Below are 23025 nucleotides of genomic sequence, written 5' to 3'. Positions count from 1 at the left end.
ATTCGTGTTTACTATACATTACCTATATTGAACTTTTTCTAAAGATATTTAATAAGATAATTTTGAAAAAAATAATTATTTGAAAATTAGTTATAGATTTAGGTTAGGCTGAACTCGAGAATTTTCAGAAGAACAAATTGCGTTCCTTTTTTTTTAAAAAAAAAACGGTAAATTAATTTAAAATTAATATTAAATTAGGAACATAGACAACCTACCGTTACAGCTTTTAACACCACCCAAATGCCTGATTTAATTTACAATTTAGTGCTAATTCGTGAAACTGAAATTACCACTTAAGGTATATAATATGGCACTCATCAAATTCGTTAAAGAAATAAAACGTTGCTGCTAAAAATGATATGTTTATATTATACTGCTAGGTATATAATATATAGAATGTGTATGCAGTAAATTAATATTGAATGAAAAAACGGGTGTACCTACATTTAGCACAACATTAAACACATTCTATTGTTTGTAAATTGTTTTATCAACATCATCAATTTTAAATTTTTGAACCTAGAATACTAATTCAGCCAGAATATATAAGTTTTTATACATTCGTATTCCTCTGTGTTTATTGATTTTTTGTATTTCCGTGAGTTTTCATTAAAGTATTGATGTATTTATTATTTTTAATTTGTGGTCATTTTTATTTTAATTTGTTTATAAATTGAGATACGAAATAGGTTGACACGTCATATATATTATGTAATTAAGACTACTCGGAAGTTAAACATCTTGCGTCATTCTTGCATATTAAAAACTACGAATTTGTAATAATTCCTGTTTAGTGTAATAGTGTGTATATGTATAGTTTTATCCAGTATCCTATGCAATAATTAAGTTTTATAAATATTACCCACATTTGAATATTGATTTATTGGAAAATGCAAAAAATAAACGACTATATTCACCTCTTTTCATAAATAATACTATAAAGAAATCGATAGTCGTTGAAAATTAATACTTATTTCGATGTATCCTACCTATACAATATAAGAGTAGGTACTGCGAGGAAATAATGTAAAAAAGACCGACTTTTAACGAGATGCTGTTGGCGGTATAATGTTAACCAATGTTTCAACGTTTTTGGACCGACATAAAAAACCAGTTTTATATTGTTATTTTCTATTAAAAGGCGTCACATTACAATTCAATCAATTGTGAAAACGCGAAGAATAACATGAATTTGTAAAGATTATAATACTGAATACCAAAAAAAAAAATTCACGTTGAAATCGATAGGTACACGGAATGTCAAATATCTTGAATTTCTGTAATAACTGGTACTTACTTAAAAAATAATCCGACTTTAAAAGCCATCGAGACGTAGGTACGCGTACAGTATAATTCAAATTTTAAATACAATTTTCTTCCGATGAATAAAATCGAGTTATCTACCAAAAGACCGCTGTTATTCTATGATATTATAATCGTTCAATTTTTAATATTATGTTATTCAATTCATAAATAGTCCTAACCATTTAAATTTCCATGTACCTATTTGATATCCTATTTCTGTAAATATTTTATATAAATATAGCATTATGTTGTAAAATATATTAATATAATATTTGACTATGAGTCCGTATTAAATGTCGATGATTTAATTTTTAACATTCAACTCATAAGTTATAAGTGATTATCATAATATCCATAAAGTAATAATATAGCAGTGCATATTATTTTCAATTTTAGTTACTGCTTTTATTTAAAAGAAATATTAGGTATACCATGGAAATTAAATAAATTATAGCATAATAATAATAAATCTTAGAAAATGTTGATAAGTGTATTATGATGGTGAGTTATATATAAATGTTATGTTATAAGTAGTATAACTATACTTACTGACTTTTACTAAAATTAATAGATAATAAATCTTAAGTTTGGACGTTGGTCTTTATCATCAAACATTTTAGCAGCAATGAGTTCATTAAAATTATATTTATTCCTTTGTTATATGTCAGTCTTTACTCTTTAGGTTTTTATTACCTTAAGAGCATTTATTATACTATTGATTTCTTGTGTATATTTCAAATGGTTTTTTATTTAAGACAAAATTAACTTCTGTTAAATTGTAAGGATAAAAATATATTTAGTTGAACAATTTTTTCATTGGTATTTTCTAATTTTAGTGCATTTTAGATGCGTTTACATAATTTGGGTTTTTTAAAAATTATTTTTAATGTTATTCGATATTTTAGCCCTATATAGTATTATTAATATTATATACAGATGGATATTCAAGTATACGTAATTAAAATTTTTGCCGTAATACTAATATATGAATAACAATAATAATAAAGTTAAACACGGCGCGCGTGCGCGGCCGATTTTTTGCCGGGCCCGGAAGGTGGGACCCCGGATACGCGCTAGGTGGACCCCAGGCCCCACCAACGCGACCGAGGCCTGCCCAGCAACAACGGTTGTTCCGCGCGCATCGACGACGCCGCCGCCGCGCTCCCGTTTAGGTAGCTAGCACGCACGCACTGCATTATCCACCGGCAGTCGTCACGCGGCCCGCCGGATACGAGCACACTCGCGTCAGACACCAAAAAATATAATATTATCGTAAATGTACCGCCACCGCCGTAGTTATCGTCTGTCCGCGTAAATATCATAATAATATAATATTATTATTCAACGTAGGTATATTGTTGTTGTGTGTTATTCCGATCTGTAATTGTTATTTATTAATTATTATTGTCATTTGCGTTTCGTCCGAGAGTTGTCGTTTGGTCGCGATCTCGATTATTTTCGACAGGTACATCGTATTGATCATCCCTATCGTTGTGATACAAAGCCGTCGGCCCTGCAGTGTTCGCGAAATAGTTAGGACTAAAATATATTATAATATCGTATTATAGGTATTAAGTGTCCGAAAAATCGTTTCGCCGCCGTCCGGTGTGCGATACGGTGTGAAAAAGTGCGTGGTTCGGCCGATGCGGTAAGCGCCGTGGCGTTTGCGCGAGCGCCACGTTTTGCCGACGCGATTCGTTGTAATCCCGTCGTGAGTTTCCTTCCGGTTTCGCATAAAGTGCGTAAAAAGTGTCGCACGCAGCAACGAAGCTGGCGGTGTGCCAGTATGACATGAACAATTTTATGGAGGTAGGACTGACAAAAATTGTATCTATATTATTATATTTTATTATTTTTTTGAGTCTATATTATCTGCCTACTGCAGTGTGCGTAAAATGTTGGTACTTTTTTGTTCGTATAATATAGATCATCCAAGATCGGCATCGCACCTAGGTTCCTGTATAATATTTTTGACAAAATAATAATAAAAACTCGTCGATCGTTTTTTTTAACTGGTGAATACCGTTGAAATATCGGGCGTAACTCTCAATTTAAAATAAATTGTTTTCATATACCTTTACAGCTTTACCTAACCATAACACATTTTCAAAAATGCTTGTTATATAATATATAGGTACATAATATATCTATAGTATAATATTGTATCATGGCAAGCCAAAATAAATAAATAATCCTTACTATAATATTGTATAGGCCGCAGGCTGTAGATTTATTTTTGGAATTTTCATTCTTCGTACTAGTTCAATTTTACTAAATTACATATTTACAGATTTATACTATACAAAATGTCGCAAATATTATATAATATTAAGATAATTTATTTAAAATTAAAAACCTTACGAATTTTCAAAAATAAAAACAATATATTTACCCGAATGTCGTCTACGCTTTTTAAAATAATATGTTATAGCGGCTTATAGCAGAATGAAGATAACATTTTAACGCGTGTCATATGCTCCTAGGTACCTATATAATATTATATACTATAATGTGTACCTATTTAATATGCATTCCCCCGCCTACATTTCGCGAGCGTGTGTGTATAAATGATAAATTATATACGACATAATAATATATTATCATTGTGAGGTGTGTACTTAGCTGTGTGAAAGACGCGAATGATATTTATATATTATTATAATATTCATTCGGTCGAAGATTTCAGTGTGTTAGTGCATAATATTAAAGATATACGCACGCTCGATCAACATAACAGTTTCGCGTAAACCACCTGCAATATCCACGTTGCGTATACCGACTCGGGTGCATGACAAAATCGCACGATTCATCCGATAAACCCGGGTATATAGGTACGGCAAGCGTACATACAGAGCGCGCGTTCAAGTCATCCGTCAAGTACCGTACGCGCCTGTATATAGATTGTATAATTTACGTTACTATAAAACGTACCTAGATATACCTATATAGGTACCTACCTACCTTATTTACTCTATCGTGTCAGCCGCAAGGTCCTTATTTATTGGAGACCATCCAAATAGATTATTATTATTATTATTATTATCTACTGTTATTGTAAACATTGCGCCCGACTCCTCGCATCACGTCAACATTATAATGCCCGCCTCGTATATAGTATTTATAAATACAGATGAGCGGTATCAAACATTTTGAAGTTTAAAGTATAAACTTTATACTCTTAAGAGTTAAGGTGTCAAATTCGATTAGAATATTAGAAGTACTAAGCCTATAGGCTATAAACGCCTATATTCCCCTATACTGAGGGAATTTATAACGAAAGTATCAGCTGTCTCCAATAATACGCTATGATGGTAGCTGCAATGGAGTGTGTACAGTCCATACTGTATACAGTATACTATATCATACCAAATAATAATATATAATTATACTCTCAGGATTTATTTATTCGTATGGTTATTGATTAAATAAAACATAAATCCTATACTCGCGGGATGATTGGGTACGATAAAAATACGCTGTCTTCTCCCGGGCGCCTGTGTAGAATAATTTTATTACAAACGAATAGTTTGTTTCTCGTCCACCGTTATACTCCAAATTGTATATAATATTAAATAGGTAAAATTCGTTGTATTCAAATCGACCAGATGATGCAAAACGCGTGGGTGCATTATAATATATATAGGTAGGTACACTTATAGAAAACCGTTTGATCGATCTGTTTATTATTATCGTTGATGTCATTGTTTACTCGTCGATCGGACGATAAAAATGCAAATCCCACGGCTCATGTGCTCTAACATTTACACACACATACACACACGCACACTCTGATGTAGATCAATAATATACGTACATTGCTTTGACAGTGACTAAACGCCGTGCGGTGGTCAGGCTATTGCGGTATAAACGCAAATTATACGCTCTCAATCGTATTATAATATATTATAATATATATATTATACAAATGCCATAAGACCAACGCGTCAACTATATTATAATATGCCTGTATTTATATAGTCTTATCCTTATATAAACGCAGAGTACCGACGCGCGACGTCGCTGTAGTTCCCGCGTAAAACATCAATACCTATAATATTTATCGGAAATTCGTGTTGTACAAACGATGTGGTGGATATTTCTACCGTCTTATCGTATCTTTGATTTCTGGATCGATTAAGTTAGGTGCTCGGTATGTATATTATTATTTATTATATATTATTTTATGTTCGATATCGATTACCTGTACCGAACGATTATGTGCCGACGAACGCATTTGGACCGTTGGGAAATTGTTAAAAATAGGCCTCCCTCTTCTCTCCCCTCGTTGATCTGTTGCGGTGAGCCCGGAGATATTTTATGCTAAACTCGAAATTCGGTCACGATTCCAATACGAGTCGAAACAGTAATAATAATAAGTAATGATAATAACAGTAACAGTAACGACACTGATCGTAAATTTCTCGCCTACATTATTATACGGGCGCCCGCTGCAGATATGCGTTGTAAGAAAAGCTCGAACAAATGAAATAAAAGAGTTATCGCTTGTCTATAAAGAGAAAAAAAATTTATCCGGTAACACACGCCTTAATTAGCCGGTACTTGCCGCAAGACGGAAACGACAGGAAATCAGTGACGGCGGTGATGATGATAATATATTATTATTATTATTATTAATTCTCCTAGGATCGTATAATATATATTAGGTAGGTATGTGCATGTGCGTGTGTATAATCGACTCCTATTAGAGCCTTGTATCGCGCGCGCGCGGTCCCGCGGATTCCCGGTGCACGAGCTACCGATAATTCGTCCGTCGTGTGTATCTACTGGTCCACTGTAATGGTATAGGTTATTATAATTTATACAATATATGCGATGCGCAAACGTACTTAAATCGTATAATGACCTTATTAAGGTAGTCGATGGGGTTCTTTTTTTTAGTAGTAACACTTTGCGTATATAAGTGCATAATATTATAATATTTAGTTGAAACAACTCGACACCTGCGCACCGTCGATTTATAGATAAACACATTATGTCGTAACCCGTGTACTCGAGCAGCGAGCAACATAATAATCCTAAGATAGATCTAATGGTTCGACACTTAAATAATGTCATTCCTGCGTAGAAATTGTATTATACCAATTATTGAAGTATAATTTTCTTTTAAGCACAAAACGGACGACAAATATTTTATATAATGTACAATATATACGTAATTGTACTGTTCCTACTATACCCACTTCAATATAATATCCTTCAACAAATCTTAATAACGAGTGGAGGGGACGAATCAAAAGTCGATTGCATATTATTAAAATAATGTATACCTGCCATATCATACACCAACAGTTGTTATTTACTTCACTAAATTCCGTCTCAATGATTGCAATGCCTTACAAAATAAATAATGAAAAGTCCTCAAAATTTGTGATCGTATGAAATGTTTTATTATATAATCCTTCGATCATATGGCCGTATGGCTATATTATTAGGTATATAGTTCTACAGACTACAATTACTATCGACTATAAACTATCGAACATTTCGATAAATGACGAATAGATGATCAGATGTGTGAAACAATGATTTAGTTCAATTTTTCGTATATTTACCAAGCGCTTCACAAAGCTCTACAATAAAAGAATGTTCTCTCCGTGAGTCCGAACAGACCCTTAACCGTTGTAGGTGCACGCATTATTGCCACGAAATTTGTTGAATTATATGTGTATGGTCAACCAATAAACCCGAATGAATTATATTATTAAATTTATATGAGTCACTAGCAGCATAGTATTGATAATTAAATTCGCGGGAAACTTTCTTCATGCATTTATTATGTGATTTATACATTATACTATATTTTAAAGACGTACCCATTGTTTCGATCGAATATATTAGAACATTATTATTATGGTAAACGAATAATATTTTCAAAAAGTGTTCAAAATAAAACTGAATACATACCTATGTTCATATACGTTGCGCGAGGATTTTATAGCGTGTCTTCCGCGATGAAGTCGAAAAGTTGTCTATTGTTATTATTATTATTGTTATCCTTCCGTAAAAGTGGCAGCTGAGAACCGGTTATCAGTGGCGGCAACGGTAAAACTATAATAAAATGCACTGTCGCTCACTATAATAAATGCAGTGTTTCGCTGTGTATATTTGTCCCCGTCAATAACTTTTCTCCCGACTATTATTTTTGAAATATGATTTCGGTTGATTATAACTTATAGATGGCAATAATTCACGGAGTCAGGGGACAACACATATTTCATGTGAGCTCATAACCAGAAAATTAAATTATCTACGTTTAGACTTTAAATTTATGCGAATACATTTTTAAAGTTCAGTGATTCTCCATCTAGTATTCAAATACAGTTAGGTAAGTTATAAAATGAACGCAAGACGCAGGTAGACGAGAGTTAGTCTTGTAGGCCTAAATTACACACGAGAGTGGTAAACACGGCGGCCGAACACCTCGCAGTATAGCCCGCGGTTTTGTTTCGATACGATGATAAATTTAATTCTCATCTCGTTTTGGTGCTGATGTCTTCCACCGAGTCAAGTATATGAAGGGCGTTTGTTGTCATTTGCCTTATATGCCTGTATCTTATTATATATAGCTATACATTCTCAGTCCTTTTTTCCCTCTTGCGTCGTGTACAAATGCCTTCAAAAGAAATCTTTAGAGTGACTTGGGAAGCACATACCTTTGCGTCAGCGGTACAATCATTTTAACGCATGCCCCGCGAGCAATAGGTCACGACGACGGCCCGAGCACCAGGACACAGAAGTAGTCCCAACAGTGTCTATTGCCGGTATCTAGGTATATGCTATATATTTATTGTACATGTCTCAAGCGCCGAGATCGAGAATAAAAACATCACGAGGGGGGCTAGGACGGAATATTTTTATCTTTAAAATGATATCGTAAATCGGCTCATGCCTACCGCGAAAGTATAATATAATATATAATAATATATAATACGACCCGCGTCGACCTGACGGATTAATAACGCCTCGCGTGTACGTTAATATCAATATAATTTATATTATATTATGTGTATGTGCGCGTCGTCGTCGTCGTGGTAATAGGCACGGCACGCGCACACACTCGTAAAACCCTCTCGCGCGAGTCCTCTTACAAATATATATTATAATATATTATATATAAAACAATTTTAATGTCCTATCACATTATATGTATACGCGCACGACGTAATAATATATCATATAAGTAGGTAGATACATACGTACATTATTATTGCATATACTACAGGACAACGCGCGTTATAGCTTGCATATACACTCAGAAAATCCCGATTAAGACGAAATATTACTTAAGTCAAATAATAAATACATTACGTATATAATACGTTTTTAAACGCCACTGTACCCCGGTATTATGTTGGCTGAACTCACTGTTTTTTAAAAGAAAACCTCGTTTGTCTTTCCGTTTACAACAGCGCTATTAAATATTCACTATGCATGAATATAGGTATATATTTTGTCATCCCCCTAGACCAAAATACATGTGCTCTAAACATAGGCATGTAATGCATATGTGTATAATATTGTACTATTTACTGCACGATCTAGCGACGTAAACCGATTAAACCTTTAGGAGTGCCTACATAATATGCACCTCTATATTATATGTAACTCTAGAGTTTATAATATAATATAATATACGTCGATCGGAATGTCAAAATAAAGTTTTATTTTATTATATAGGTGCCTAATATTATGTGTACACTGCGGCACGGGTAAGTCCCTACAATTGCTAAGTAGAATGGTATCGAATAATATGACGTCTTATCGTGCCGCTCGATCGTTTTCGACAACGATATTATCTACCCACCCGCCCGCCCACCAGTTAGGTATATATTTGAATATTATATAGATCGCAGCGGCGAGTTCATAGATCGCTCTTTTCGTGCACACGCATCGAGTGTGCAGCTCAACGGGATTGGTCGGCATAATAATACATATAATAATATTATACTATAATACCTACGCGCGCGTCTTCCTTCTCGTCGCATAACATTATTATAATATTGTTATTACGCGTATACGGTCGAATCATTTTCTATAGGACCGAGCGCGTGTTACGCGTGCGCTAGGCAATCTCGAATTCCTATCGGTATACATAATATATAATATTATAACGATAATCGTCGTATATTATTTAAAACATATCTATATAAGAAAACGGGTGAAAAACCTGCGGTGGCGGCATCGACGAGACCACCTGAGCGTGTATATAGTGTGTAAAAGCATGATTCGAGTCATGAAAATCGTTCGGCCTAAAGGCACACGCCTCACCGTCGCGTATTCGTCGTTCAAAATAATAACACATTATAATAATAATATAAACGATTCGTTAATTGTTTTATTTATTATAATATACGGCTAGAGTCGTTCTTGAGTGCAGCACATGACACGCAGCAGCACTACCGTGTTACGTAGCTGCGTAGGTATGTATACGATCCGAAATAATGGGAGTAAGCTTACCTATATAATATACATATATTATAATACGTATTATTATTATTATTATCATTATTATTATGATCATGAGCGCTCGGACACACACAAAAACGAGTTACAGCCGGGGGTTCCGTCCTGGGTTTAATTTTTATTCACATTTTTATCGACGAGTAAAATATGTATGGAAAGCGACTAGATAAGTTTATTTTTGCAGGTATATAACAACGACTAACTGCACAGTTGATTACATAAATTACCGTGAAAATATTGACAAGAACATCCTCACACTTCTGACTTCTAGGAGAGCACATTGAGAAATACACAAAATACTAGGCAAAGACTAAGTATAGATATTTGCAAAACAAATTTTAAAAAAACAAATTGAATCATTCAACAAAGAAATAACATTATAATTCGGATACTAGGACACAACAATATAGAAGGAAATGTGATAAGGCGGGAGACCAAATGTCATCAAACCTAACCAACACTTAACACTATAATAACTTTCAAATAACAACTTATGTGTCACGAACAAATCAAACTCAAGGCATTATAACACTCAAAATACTCTAACGCACTGTTATTTTTTGCATTATATTAAACTGTCCCGACACACCACCCAGCAACAGCTTCACTACTGCCGCGTGCCCTACTAAAACCATGACTTTAATATTGGCCAATCTACATTTATATTATTCCATTTTGATTACTTTTTTAGTTCTTTCGAAACTTCTGGACGCGGCCTACACATTGTCTTTTATATATTATATTTCCCAGCTTATTTTTCCCTCTGCAGCGTTTCCTTAGGTGTATGATTATCTGCAGACTGCAGATACTTATTCTCGTCGTCGCATATACACTATGTACACGACGTGTAGGTCTGTATAATAGGTAGTGGGTAGTTACAGTTGTACACGTTTGGGACCAAACGAATTATCAATTCATCAACCCGACGAGAAAATAATATTATATATAGAGCCTCGTCTGCAGCAACGAGTCCAGCTGGGTGGGAGGGGAGGGGAAACCGGTCCACCGGCCAGCCCCCGACGCGCATACAATAATTTGTCTAATGTACGACAATAATAATTATTACGACCCGTCGTCGAGCACATAATATTTTTATATATGTAGGTATATAGTAGGTAAGTATATACGGCGTCGTATTATCGGGTCCGAAACGCGTTTATACACGTACATATCGACCGGAGACTGGGAGGACCGTTGAATTATTATTCGGCAAGGTCTTCTCTAAAAGGTTCTGGTGCCGTGCACTTTTTTTACCGTCCCCCCACCCTTATCCACCCATGACCATGCACTCATTCGTGGTCACTTATAGAGGTACCTATGAAATATGTGTGTGTGTGAGTGTGTATGTGTATGTATAAAGACGTTTCGGCACGACTGATGTGTGCGTGCGACTTCATACAACTATAATACCTGCCGAGTATTGCGGGTCACTTATACGCGCATTTACTTTATTTTTTTGTCCTTTCATTCCTTAAGTGGCGGCGATGGCGGCGGTCGACTGTACCGTAAGTCTGATTTTCTTTTTTTTCACCATCAGACGAGACACCGCCGACGCTGAATACCGCTGGGGTTCTCGTTTTTGGCGCGTATAGTATATTTCCTACTCAGGAATTTTCACATTGGCTCCCTAACGGTTTATTATATAAAATCGACTACTTTCGCAGTATGTATACAATGTATATTATATAGAGTACCGCGTACGGCAGCTAGTTATGTAGACCCGCTTTCTCGGTGCCCGATACATATCTATATATTGTTCGATTAATTATTTGTCCCTTGTACACATTGCATATTATTATTATTTATTAGGTAGTAATCACTATCGACTATATTACTATTACTATAATTGTAGAGATGAGCGATAGCGCAGTTTTGATTTCCATACTAGATACTCAATATTTTTTCAAATAATTTATTTATGAATTCCTAATCTAATCCCTCTAAAGTTATTATTAGTACAATATAAAACTTAATGTAGTAATATACAACTGCTATATAAACTATTAGGTCAACATGTATATATTAAGCAGTAATATCTTGTAACAATATAATACTATAAAAGTACCTTTACTCGTATAAAATATCGAAATCGAAATGAAAAAAGAGCGATTCCTATGCATAGATAGGTACTTGGTACTATATTAAAGGCATAATTATAGTAGGTATCACGTGGTAAGAGCAATCGAATAAACGACCGTCGCCAGTAGTTATATAGGCCGGGGTTGTTTTTTTTTTTAAATGGCTGAATGAATAATTCATATCATTATATGCGTTTGTTTACAGTCCGGCGAGACAGTGCACAACGCATGTACCTACTCTATAATAATATGTGCACTGCACACATATACACTCGCTGTACAGCTAATATATTATTACTTATAGTATAATATAATTACCATGCAATGGCCAAAATTCATTTACGTTGACCTCATCTTTGCCCGTTGCGCGCTCAAGTGCACCGTTATACCTATTTTTTTCTGTCTACAACAGCGCGCGTCTTCTAATCATCATCGGCGGCGGTGCATTTCTGTGTATAATTAAAAAAAAAAAAGTAGTAATAATAACAACACAAGTTTGTTTCTACAGTTTTCGTGTGTCTGCGCGCACGCGCACCACCGCTTTACACGAGAAAATTTATGATATTTTTTGTGCATATAATATATAATAATATATATTATAGGTGTGCCGGTGTGGTTTACCTATTCGTAACTTACCTATACCCGGCGTATTTCACAGAGGCTCGGCTGCGGCCGTGGAGGCATAGATGATTCGCTCGTTCGTTATCATAGACATAATAACTATATGGACCGCCCATAGAGAGAGAAATCACATCACGTGGATATTATAAAGAGACGGATAAAAGTTACAGCTACGTCTGTGGTGAGTAGTGTCCAAAAGTTGATATCGTCCAACTCTGGACATTTCCCATGGTTAGTGAATAATACCATCATGATACCATCGACCAATCTACAGAACACACGATGAATGTAGTATTTTCAAGTCATATGACACAACGGACGGCTGAAGTCGTTGGTGTTTGATGGATAAAACAGTACAAAATAATTTCACCATATTATGTTGAGAGCTGGCGTTTTAACCAGTTGAAGTTGTTCGAATTGATATTTCTTTATTCTTAGTTATTTCTTACCTTTTAAGTGTGAACCTTAATCGTCGTTTTTATAGAAGTTCTTTACTTAATAATAGTGCTTGGATTTTTTTTTTAGTTTAATGTCTGTGGTCGTAATATATTATGTTGTGTGGTGTATACGCGTTGAACGAAAATTGTCTACAGCGATAATCACAAAATTGTACTAACTTTTTTTCATAAAAAATATTCCTATAAAAAGTATAAAACAGTAATGCATTTTTAGATAGGTTTGTATCGTACTATATACCTAAATATCGATCACCCCCAATCCTTTATAGCTAAAGATTTATATTTTTGTTGTTTTCGTTTTCCCAGAAAACCGCTTATTAATCGTTATATATTCATGTAATAATATATTATAATACATGCAGGTGGGAATTCCTTTTATCGACACGTTAATTATAATACGTCGGCCATCTAGTTGTAGGCCGTTCGTAGCTTATCTATAATATATCATAGGGACTGCCGCTACGGACGTAGCGACAGCATAGGTAAAAAATGCGTCGCTTTCACCAGCGACCAGCGTACACCTTTGACACACGTTCAGAGCGTGACTCTTCCTGTTCACAATTTTCAAAATAATTTATGAGATTCTAACCTTCGGCAATGTAAAGCAAATCCACTACGATATTATTCTAAAATTCTATATCAACGTTGCTGATTATATGGAGATCATTTGAATATTGTAGTATAATATGTAGATATTTCAGCCTTCAATCTGTGACCCAGTATAAAAATAAAATATTTTATAAAAGTCCGAGCAAATTAATTCCTAGGCAATTTGTCGGATATGAAATGTAGCCTCGGCAGCATATTTCCTAGGCACCTTTTCTATCGACTTTTGTACAGATGCATTGAGTCATACAAGTGATAAACTGCAGAAGGGGGTGGTCTACGGGTCTGAACCCACCCCCTACCCCTGAGAGTGTCAAACTTAAAATTAATCAAAGAACAACATTTCTATAGCAACGTTTGAAAGTATTTTTCCGATTTTAGACCCCATGATTATATCATAACATTTTTTTTTTGTATTTCGTAACAAAAAATTTATAGTTCTTGGACTTCCCAACCCTTGAAAAAATCCTGATTAAGCCACCGTGTCATACAAACGGATATTGCATACAATTTTTTTGGTGCATGACCTATATATTATATTATTTTATTCTTCTGGCATTATTGCATCGAGATGCAAATACTCTGTGAAGTACGTCGTATCCGTTATTATTGTTACAAATAATAATAGTTATAACCTCGGCATTCGAGTAGGTGGTTATTTTAATACGCGATTGTATATTGTGCATATTATTGACGTGTAGCGGTTGCACTTAATGACATTATACATTTAATATATCACGTATAGTATAATAATAATAGTTTATCGTTAGACTCGTCGATAAATCAATATACTGTTTGACACTACTTAATATGTTTAACTCTAGTAGGTATACCTATGTTACTACCTGACGTACATTATTGTTAATATGCATACAGGAACTGATAATTTAAGAGGCTAACCTAACCGAGATTAGATGTTGATTTTGTTTTCAATTATACATATTTTCGAAATTTAATTTTTTTTACAATTCTTCTATAATGGCGATTCAATATCGATTTCCGATCCGTATTTTTCAAGTTATAGTTATCGTGGTTAAAAATATACATCGGTAGTTATGATTGTAGATCGACCTACTTATATTATGCATAATATATACATATATTGTATTATATAATATTATATTATACATAAAGTGCTGCAGTTAAATACTAAAAATTATTCGACGAATTTATACGCGCCCGCCAGATAAATAACGGGTGCCAGGTTTGGTGTATTTATGTATACATTTATATGACCACATTGGTACGATTGTCTATGTAAAATATATTAACTGACTTTTCTACTCATAATTATGTCCAGCGAGGCACGATAAGTTTTTATTTCCGTATGATCGTATAAACACGGTACATAATATTATGACTATTGCGTTTTAAAGTTTTACGCTGTCGATGTTTCGAGTAGTATCTACTATATTATGTAGGCATAATATAATATTATAGTATATAGGCACTCTGACTGCAGAATCCTATGATGTACCGAACTAAATAACTGGTCAAAAAGCGCGTATTATCTCAGCTATAATATTATATTACCTACACATGCGGAGTGCATACTATTATTATTATTATTATTATTATTATTATTATTATAACACGCGTATCTAATTTCACTTATGCAAATCGACGCAGAAACCTGCGGTAAATTCATAAAATTCAGATCAGAGCGCGCGTGTCGTCGGGGATACACTTACACATGCGCTCGTATAATAGACCCGGCGTACAAATTCGATTAAATTTCGAGAACGAGTTTATCGATATGCGCTCGTACTAGTACATATATATACTATATTATATTCTATGCGTTTAATGGATCGAAAACACGCCATGCGTGTGCGTGTTAATTTAAGACGTTATTTTACTTGTACCTCTATATAGTTATAAGGTACGCGAACGGCGCGCGGTCGGACCAAAAATAGCTTTTTTTTTAAATATATTATTTGTTTTTTTCTTTCTTTACAGACGACCCACTAATTATATTATTGCGATTCGCGAACATATTGTAATATTATATACATATTATTATTATATCTAATGCAATCGAGCGAGCGCGCGTGCGTCCATTATAATATTATTATGTATGTTATAATATAATATTATTATGTTATTAGAGGTAGGTATACGTATACATATGTTGATCCGGTCGCGTGTATTATTTTCAACGAATTCGATTATTACCTATTTATCTTTTCTCGACCGGTGCGACGGTGCCACTTTCTATGGCGGCTCTGATTTAGTTTTCGATCGGATTTCGAATCGTTGTAATTCGTATAATATTATATTATTATGGTAATATAGTATGTATAAGTAGGTGTTATTAATTATCATATCATTATTGTATAGTCTACGCATATGATAACCGTCTGCTGGGTTCACCGCAGCTCCTGCAGTGCAGTTAAATAGCTGTATAGTGCGAAAAAGGTGTGTGCCGATAAATTAAATTAGGTAGGTATTAGTGTATTAGGTTAAAACCATTACATTCCAAACTTTCCGAAAACATTTTATGATATTTTTTGTTAAGAATTATCATCGTTAAGTTGTTATCGATACAACTGTTTTCAGTTTTGAATTTTGATCGAATTTGTATAATATAAAACGTTAAAACGTTTTCGACTTGTAACGGCAGTCAATCGTACTTGAACCCTACAAGAATGAAGGGTGTGAGTCGACAAGATAGCCCCACCAAATTCACCTGACTTTAAACGGGCGGATACGGATAGAGCGCTAAGACTTATAGGGTGCCTGACTACTTATACCACTCACCGCTGGCAACCTTATAAGAATACAATATACTACGTGCTTTTATTTATTTTAAACGATGTTGTGTTGATTTATAATTTAATTTGTAAATTGTTTTTGCAGGATCGGCTAGCCGGACATGGTACAGTCGCGTCGATCGGCAGTGGCGGGGGCGGGGGTAGTGGCGGTGGAGGCGGTGGTGGAGGAGGCGGCGGAGGCTCGTCACCGTTCAGCCCGCACCACCATCACCACCATCACCACCACCGGAACACGACGCCCACCAACGCCGGTTCCAACATGGGACACCACCAGGACTTCCAGCCACCGTACTTCCCGCCGCCGTTCCCTCCGGCCCACCATCACCATCAGCCATCCGCCGGCAACGCGTCTTCGCCGTCCGCCATGGACTACATCAACGACCCGTATTCGCAGACGCTCAACAGCCTGCACCAAAGCGCCCAGGCCGCCGCAGCCGCGCACCACTACAATCAGCTGACCGTGGCCGCGGTGTCCGTAGGCCAGCGGCACGACGCCCTCCGCCGGTCGGACTCGGACTCCATACACGTGGTGAGTGAAGTTTCGGATTATAATGTCCGTTGTCGATATGGTTAGGTTAGGATATGACCTACATAGGGCCGTAGTGTATATATGTATAACATTATTGTCTTGGGAAATGGGGGGGGGGGGTCCAACTTTAAATAGTCTCTCCATACCAGATGCATAATACATATACTATGATGGATGGGACTTGGCAAACATAAGTACTGGGTGGGGGAGGGTTGTTGACATTTAGTATTTTAAGAATAGGAATGCAAATTGAAAAAGTTGGCATTGATGAAACAAAATTGGAATATATTATAAGTACACCATGATTTTCATTTTGCTATCTCTTATTCTGTTTTTTGTTTGGAAACAGTTGGTAGAAATAAGAATATCGTTTGACCCATCGAATAATACCTGCAGGAGGGTAATTGCACTTACACGCTCTAACTAATGCCATCGGTGGATGGGTGTACCTATACTTGGAAACTGCAATACTGTGGTGTATACGTATGGGTGGGTAACACATAATATTCTCCACCGTATCAAATGCGCTAGCCATTAAAAAAAAAAACAAAAATTAAATTACCATGTTTAACCCTGGTTTTTGTAAGGGGCTTTGTGTAGGCAATTTCTAAGCGTAAACGAAATTCCAACGACTAAAATCTTATACAAAATTATCTAGTATAATAGCAAACGTAATCTCACCTCTTTTTAAAGATTTGTTGCATAATTATGAAAATATATTTTAAATTCGTGTGAATATTGCGACCTAATATATAATATACATACATTATTACAGCATGATTTCTTATCATGCTCACTCCATTTTTATAGTTGAATTATGCATTTATTCAAATTCTGGTTTTTGTCATTTTTAAGTTTACTTTATAACAAATATTTCCAAATGAAGTAAAATGACTATGAAACTACTCATTCGAATTTAAATACCAGTACATTAAAATTTTTACAATAATCTGCATTTAATATTATACTACTTTATTTAAATTAATGCACTGTTTAATCATATGAAAATGAGACGAGGGTGCTAATACTAAAACAGTCTCACTCATGCATATGCACATTTCGCACATTTAAGTGTTATGACTTATGACATAGCATATACGTAAGACATATAAGCATATGCTATATGTATATAATTGTTGGTGTTTGGAGTCTTCATTGACGTATCCATATCGCGAATTTCCGCGTGGAATCGTTCGCCCCAAGGATGGATTCTGCCACTACATTCACACGATTTCTGACGCATACGAAATAGATCTGTTAAAAGAGTCCATCCTAAAACCACCATTAGTATTTACTATTTAATAACAATACACGATATTATATAAAACCTGGACATAATTGCACTATTGCAGATGAAAACCTATATAACCTGCGGCGATATGATTGACGGTTCCCTTAAACGAAATATCTTATTATGTCAAGTACCTACCTAGTTTAAGCCCGCCACGTGCTATACCGCGTTTTAGTGCCAGATTCCATCTCCGCGATGACTGAATAGAATGCTTTTATCGTGTATTATGATGATTCGATGCTTCCTACTTTATGTAGGTGGATTATAATTTCTAACCATCATATAATATATTATTTAGGTACCTACCACAGATTAATGTAACATAATTTCGGTCGGCCCGCATTCGATTCTTTAATTATTTCGATTAATATCAGCATTTATATTTTATTCACATTATCATAACATGTACAACGACAGGTTATCGTCGAGTGAATAAATTATACCATACAGGTACAAAATAATAAGTATTACGTAATATACAGCTACAGGTAAGTAGGTAACATATAATAACACAGTTGCTACCCTGCACAGGACACCTGCTAGCTTATACATTATTTTTATTCCTGGGTGACTGATGGGTGGGGAGGAAATACTTTCGGACAAAATCTGGCCCACGCAGAAAATTGCTCCTCGAATCCACCTTTGTCTCAACATCTAATCTCGAATTTCAATATTCACCAACCCATCCTATTATTATATATTATATTGGTCCAACCAATATAATATGATAAAATGTTGGAAGCGCGTTTACACGTTTCGTTATTGTTATCGCGCACACTTGAATCGATCAATCACGAGCCGTTTGAAATGGACAACTCGAGACAATCGCAGGTCGCGCGCGTATACCTATATCGGAAACGTGACCGATCGTATAAAAAATCGATTCGCGAGTGACTCTCGCCCCCTCGTCTGATTGTAATAATTGTAATCCACGAACGAGCTGGTATTGCACTGCGTGTTTTCATATCACAGCAGTGATGTCGTCCCATCGATAGAAATTCGGTTACGGAACTCGATGTTAGTAATATATTATTATTATATTTTTTTTTATTGTTGTCACGATTTAGTTTACGTGATATATGCCATGTACGCATGTACTGATATAGGTATACCACGCGTCTACCAGCAGCACAGTTACCCTTACCGCGGTCAACAACGTCAGCGTCGTGCGTGAAAACACATTAATATTTCATTGCTTATGTATAACGTCATGGCGATTGTCAAAATGTCCAATCATGAATTAAGTTTTGAATTTATATAGTCACTAACTTTTTCTGTCGCGTGTCTGTCCTAAATATATTAACGTCGATAAATTTCACCGAGCTCGCAAAATTTATAATATATGTATTATATTATGTACTTACCTGACTCAAATAATTCGTGTTCACTGTCCACCAATTACGTGTAGGATCGTAGGGAGTGAAATTGAGGGGATTTATGTTTTCTGTCATATTATAATCCTAGTTTTTCCAAAGTCCAGAGCCTTGACTCATCAGAGAACCTGCAGTATTTTTTTTACATCATAACAATAACACCCTGTGCTTCGCATCTAGTTGATATATAATTATAATACACAACAGGCTACAGCTAAAATTATTCCCCGCGTAGGCACCTACACAATGTTAACGGCAGCGCGTAACTCACGAGTGCGTCACACGTCGCGCGAGATAAAATTCATATTATTATAAATCTGTTCCGCGAGCTCGCGTGCGCGTTCAAATGACTTATACAATATGTATCTGTATAGAAAGAACCTGCGGAGAGGAGAAATGGTTAATAATATTATTGCGAGCACATCCGTTTTCGTTTCGCATATTATAATATATAATGTCGTACGTTATAATAATATAGGAGGTGTACCAAACCACCGCACCGTAACTCGCTATTTGCACGCGCGTGCAGTAATGTCGACATTATGTCTCGTGTATAAATTATATTTTGCATATTTATATATAATGGACGAGCGTTTAACAACAATTATTATACACACACAATCGCGTATTCTGCTTTCAATCTTTTTTTTTTTTTGAAATCCCATTATAACATTATTATATAGGTATTATATTTTATTCCTCCGTGTTATCATATTGTATGATTCTACTTGTACGACTACCCGCGCGCACCGGTAGTGCCACCGAGTGTGCTCGCCTATATTATAATATATATTACGTAACCTGTATGCCAGTTAAATGACTTTAACACGCCATCCCTTGACCACGCCCCGAGATCGTATATTATTACAATAATAATAATAGTAAAATTATAATACTTTTCATGCCCGAGAAATATATTTTATTATCTTTTCGTTTCACGCATATAAAATCACAACGCGTGTGTGCGTCTTGTCTCCAAAGAAACGTGACCCGGCCGGCCCCCGCGATAGCTGCGACTTTGACCCATAAAGTGTCTGAAAAAAGCCGTTTAAAGAGAGAACGAAATCGAACTTACATACACCTACCCGCTACCTATAATTATGCATATATCGGTATTATTTCTGTATATGTGCGTAATAGTTGACATCGGTTCTTTTATTTCCGAGATATTAAATAATATAATACGCATGGGGAATTTTTAAGGATGTACACTTCGCATGATTAAACTGTACACATTCATTTAAGTTCTAATTTCTAAGGAATTTTAAATACACTTAAATACTACATTTTTAATACAACATTAATATTCAATATCCCATGTATCCCATATATAGTATAGTATGATCGTTAGTATCTAAAGAAGAATAACTCAAATACCATAGATTACAGGTACATTATACTCTTTCAAATTTTGATTTCAATTGGTACCTAGTACCTATATACAAATATGAAAAATAAATCTTAAATGTTTTAAAATATATTAATTTTAGATAAGTATCTAGGTATCTACTTTAAAATTTAAAAATCTGAATTTGTTTGCATAATTTAACTATAAAAATGTTGTGACCATTTTGCTTATAAAATCACCCCGTACATTATTATATTGATATCGTATTTATTTCAAATTTTCAACAATATTATTAGTAAATACTATTATACTATATTCACCAATACTCGATTTTATAAAGTTGCGTACTCGTCATGAGTTTAAATCGCGAGGAGGTCAGAGTTTACCACGTAAGGTTATCATACCGCAACCGCGGTATTATATTTAACTGATATAGTAGATTATATTATTATATGTATTATAGTCTTTGCATTCCGGTAGCGTGGCATGAAAACTACGTCTTGCACTTCATGTCGTATAAATATAGGTACATAATATAGGTGTACCGCACTAGGCACGACGAAACGGGTCCGGTTTTTATAACAACGCTGCCCGGTCACCATAACGTCATAATAATATATAATTATAATATGTATCAATAACTGTTGTCTGTTTGTCTATAAACGACGAGTTTTAAAATATGATTTTTTTGTACAGGCGCATAGCCAGGTGATGTTTTTGGTGCTATTTAAACACTCTCTCTTCTATCCATTACTATATAATCTAAGTATATATTTTATGTGTGAACAGCCCCCTCCCCCAAAGTTGCATTCAAATGTTAAATTTAAATATCCTAGGTTAGGTTATGGCCTATTCGCGACTGAATATGTAATTGTTACGTATATAATATAAGCGTCCGTTAATATAGTAATCTACAATTACGTAATTTTTTGTTAGATATTTGCATACACAATCGTTTTTATCGCTCTAGACACGATAATAATTCGACAAAGGAAATCTGATACTGCGTGAGCTTACCAACGTATAAGAGCTAGTTTTATCTCGAGATCAAGTATATTTACGCGTGTCGAATAAGTAATTTTACTCAAACATATTTTATCGACGTGGGGGTGTGTTCGCTGACTGCAGTATTATATATATATATATTATTATAACATCTCATTGTATATTTGTATATATATAAAATGCTTTACAACATACCTATACACCTATAATATTCCAACTGTCTGAACGGCATTTAAGATTATGATTTCGGGTAAATAAGATGTATAATATATAATATGTGGGCCATTTCCGAGTAGAACTTAACACCTATAAAGACGCAAAATTAAAGGAATAACTAGGCTCGATGCTGTTCTTATCATAACATGATATTTAACGTTTTGTGAATCAATTCGTTTTCAAATGAATACTATTATTCCCAACTTTTCATGTAAATAATAAACCGTCGTCTGACCAATTCGCGAACGACCAACGCAGTCGTTGGATAAGCTCCGCTGCTATTATTGATACTTGCAGTTTTATGGTATATGTGCGTACTGTGTAGGTATTTGCAATGAATACAATATCACCGATACGACACAAAGAAACAGCGTACCTCTATAATAAGGGCAACAGTTTTTTTTAAATTTTTCATTATATAGTATCGAAAAACGCTTGGCGCGCGCTGACGGGTCCGCTGATGATGTGTCCATGTATATATATATTAGCATTATTATTATCTCCGATACTGACTACCGTTCATATAATAATATATTATATTATTAACACGGGCGCGCGTTCTTGTCGACGAGGGCGGCGGCGAGCGGTAGTCCGACTGCCTAGACTCTACGCTCTTATTATTATTATTATTATTATTATTATTATACTTGTACGGTCGTTCGGACGGGATTTAATTAAAACAGGCTCGCGCGCAAGTGTATACCTATGTTTTATATTATAAAAACGGTACGCGTGAAATCGTCCGAAGTATTTTTCGTTTTTACCTCTGCTGCACAGTGAAAGAGAAACAGAGAGAGAGAAAGACTTATATTGAGTGCATGTGTAGGTATAATTAATATATGGGTATATACGTATACGCATTCGATCGTACGGCTCCGTTAATGGGGCCCGAGGAAATCGATTCGACTACTCTCGTCGTGAAAAGTGGGCGTCACGC

General features: G+C 35.0%; 1 protein-coding gene across 5 annotated transcripts in view; it reads left to right on the top strand.

The window, feature by feature from the left end:
* Positions 1 to 23025, top strand: part of LOC111032597 (transcription factor AP-2-epsilon) — a 119384-nt gene that overhangs the window by 63536 nt on the left and 32823 nt on the right. For 4 of the 5 annotated variants that reach the window (XM_022312983.1, XM_022312981.1, XM_022312982.1 and 1 more), the window contains one exon: positions 16412 to 16855. In XM_022312983.1, the coding sequence (XP_022168675.1) occupies positions 16412 to 16855 (444 nt within the window). Of the gene's footprint in view, positions 1 to 2504; positions 3115 to 16411; positions 16856 to 23025 lie in introns of those variants that run through there. The other variant, XM_022312984.1, reaches the window with a different exon arrangement.

This window comes from Myzus persicae, unplaced genomic scaffold (genome assembly GCF_001856785.1).
Source record: "Myzus persicae strain clone G006 unplaced genomic scaffold, MPER_G0061.0, whole genome shotgun sequence".
Lineage (NCBI taxonomy): Eukaryota > Metazoa > Arthropoda > Insecta > Hemiptera > Aphididae > Myzus > Myzus persicae.
Note: the sequence above shows the minus strand (reverse complement) of the source record. Positions and strands in the feature narration are given on the sequence as shown.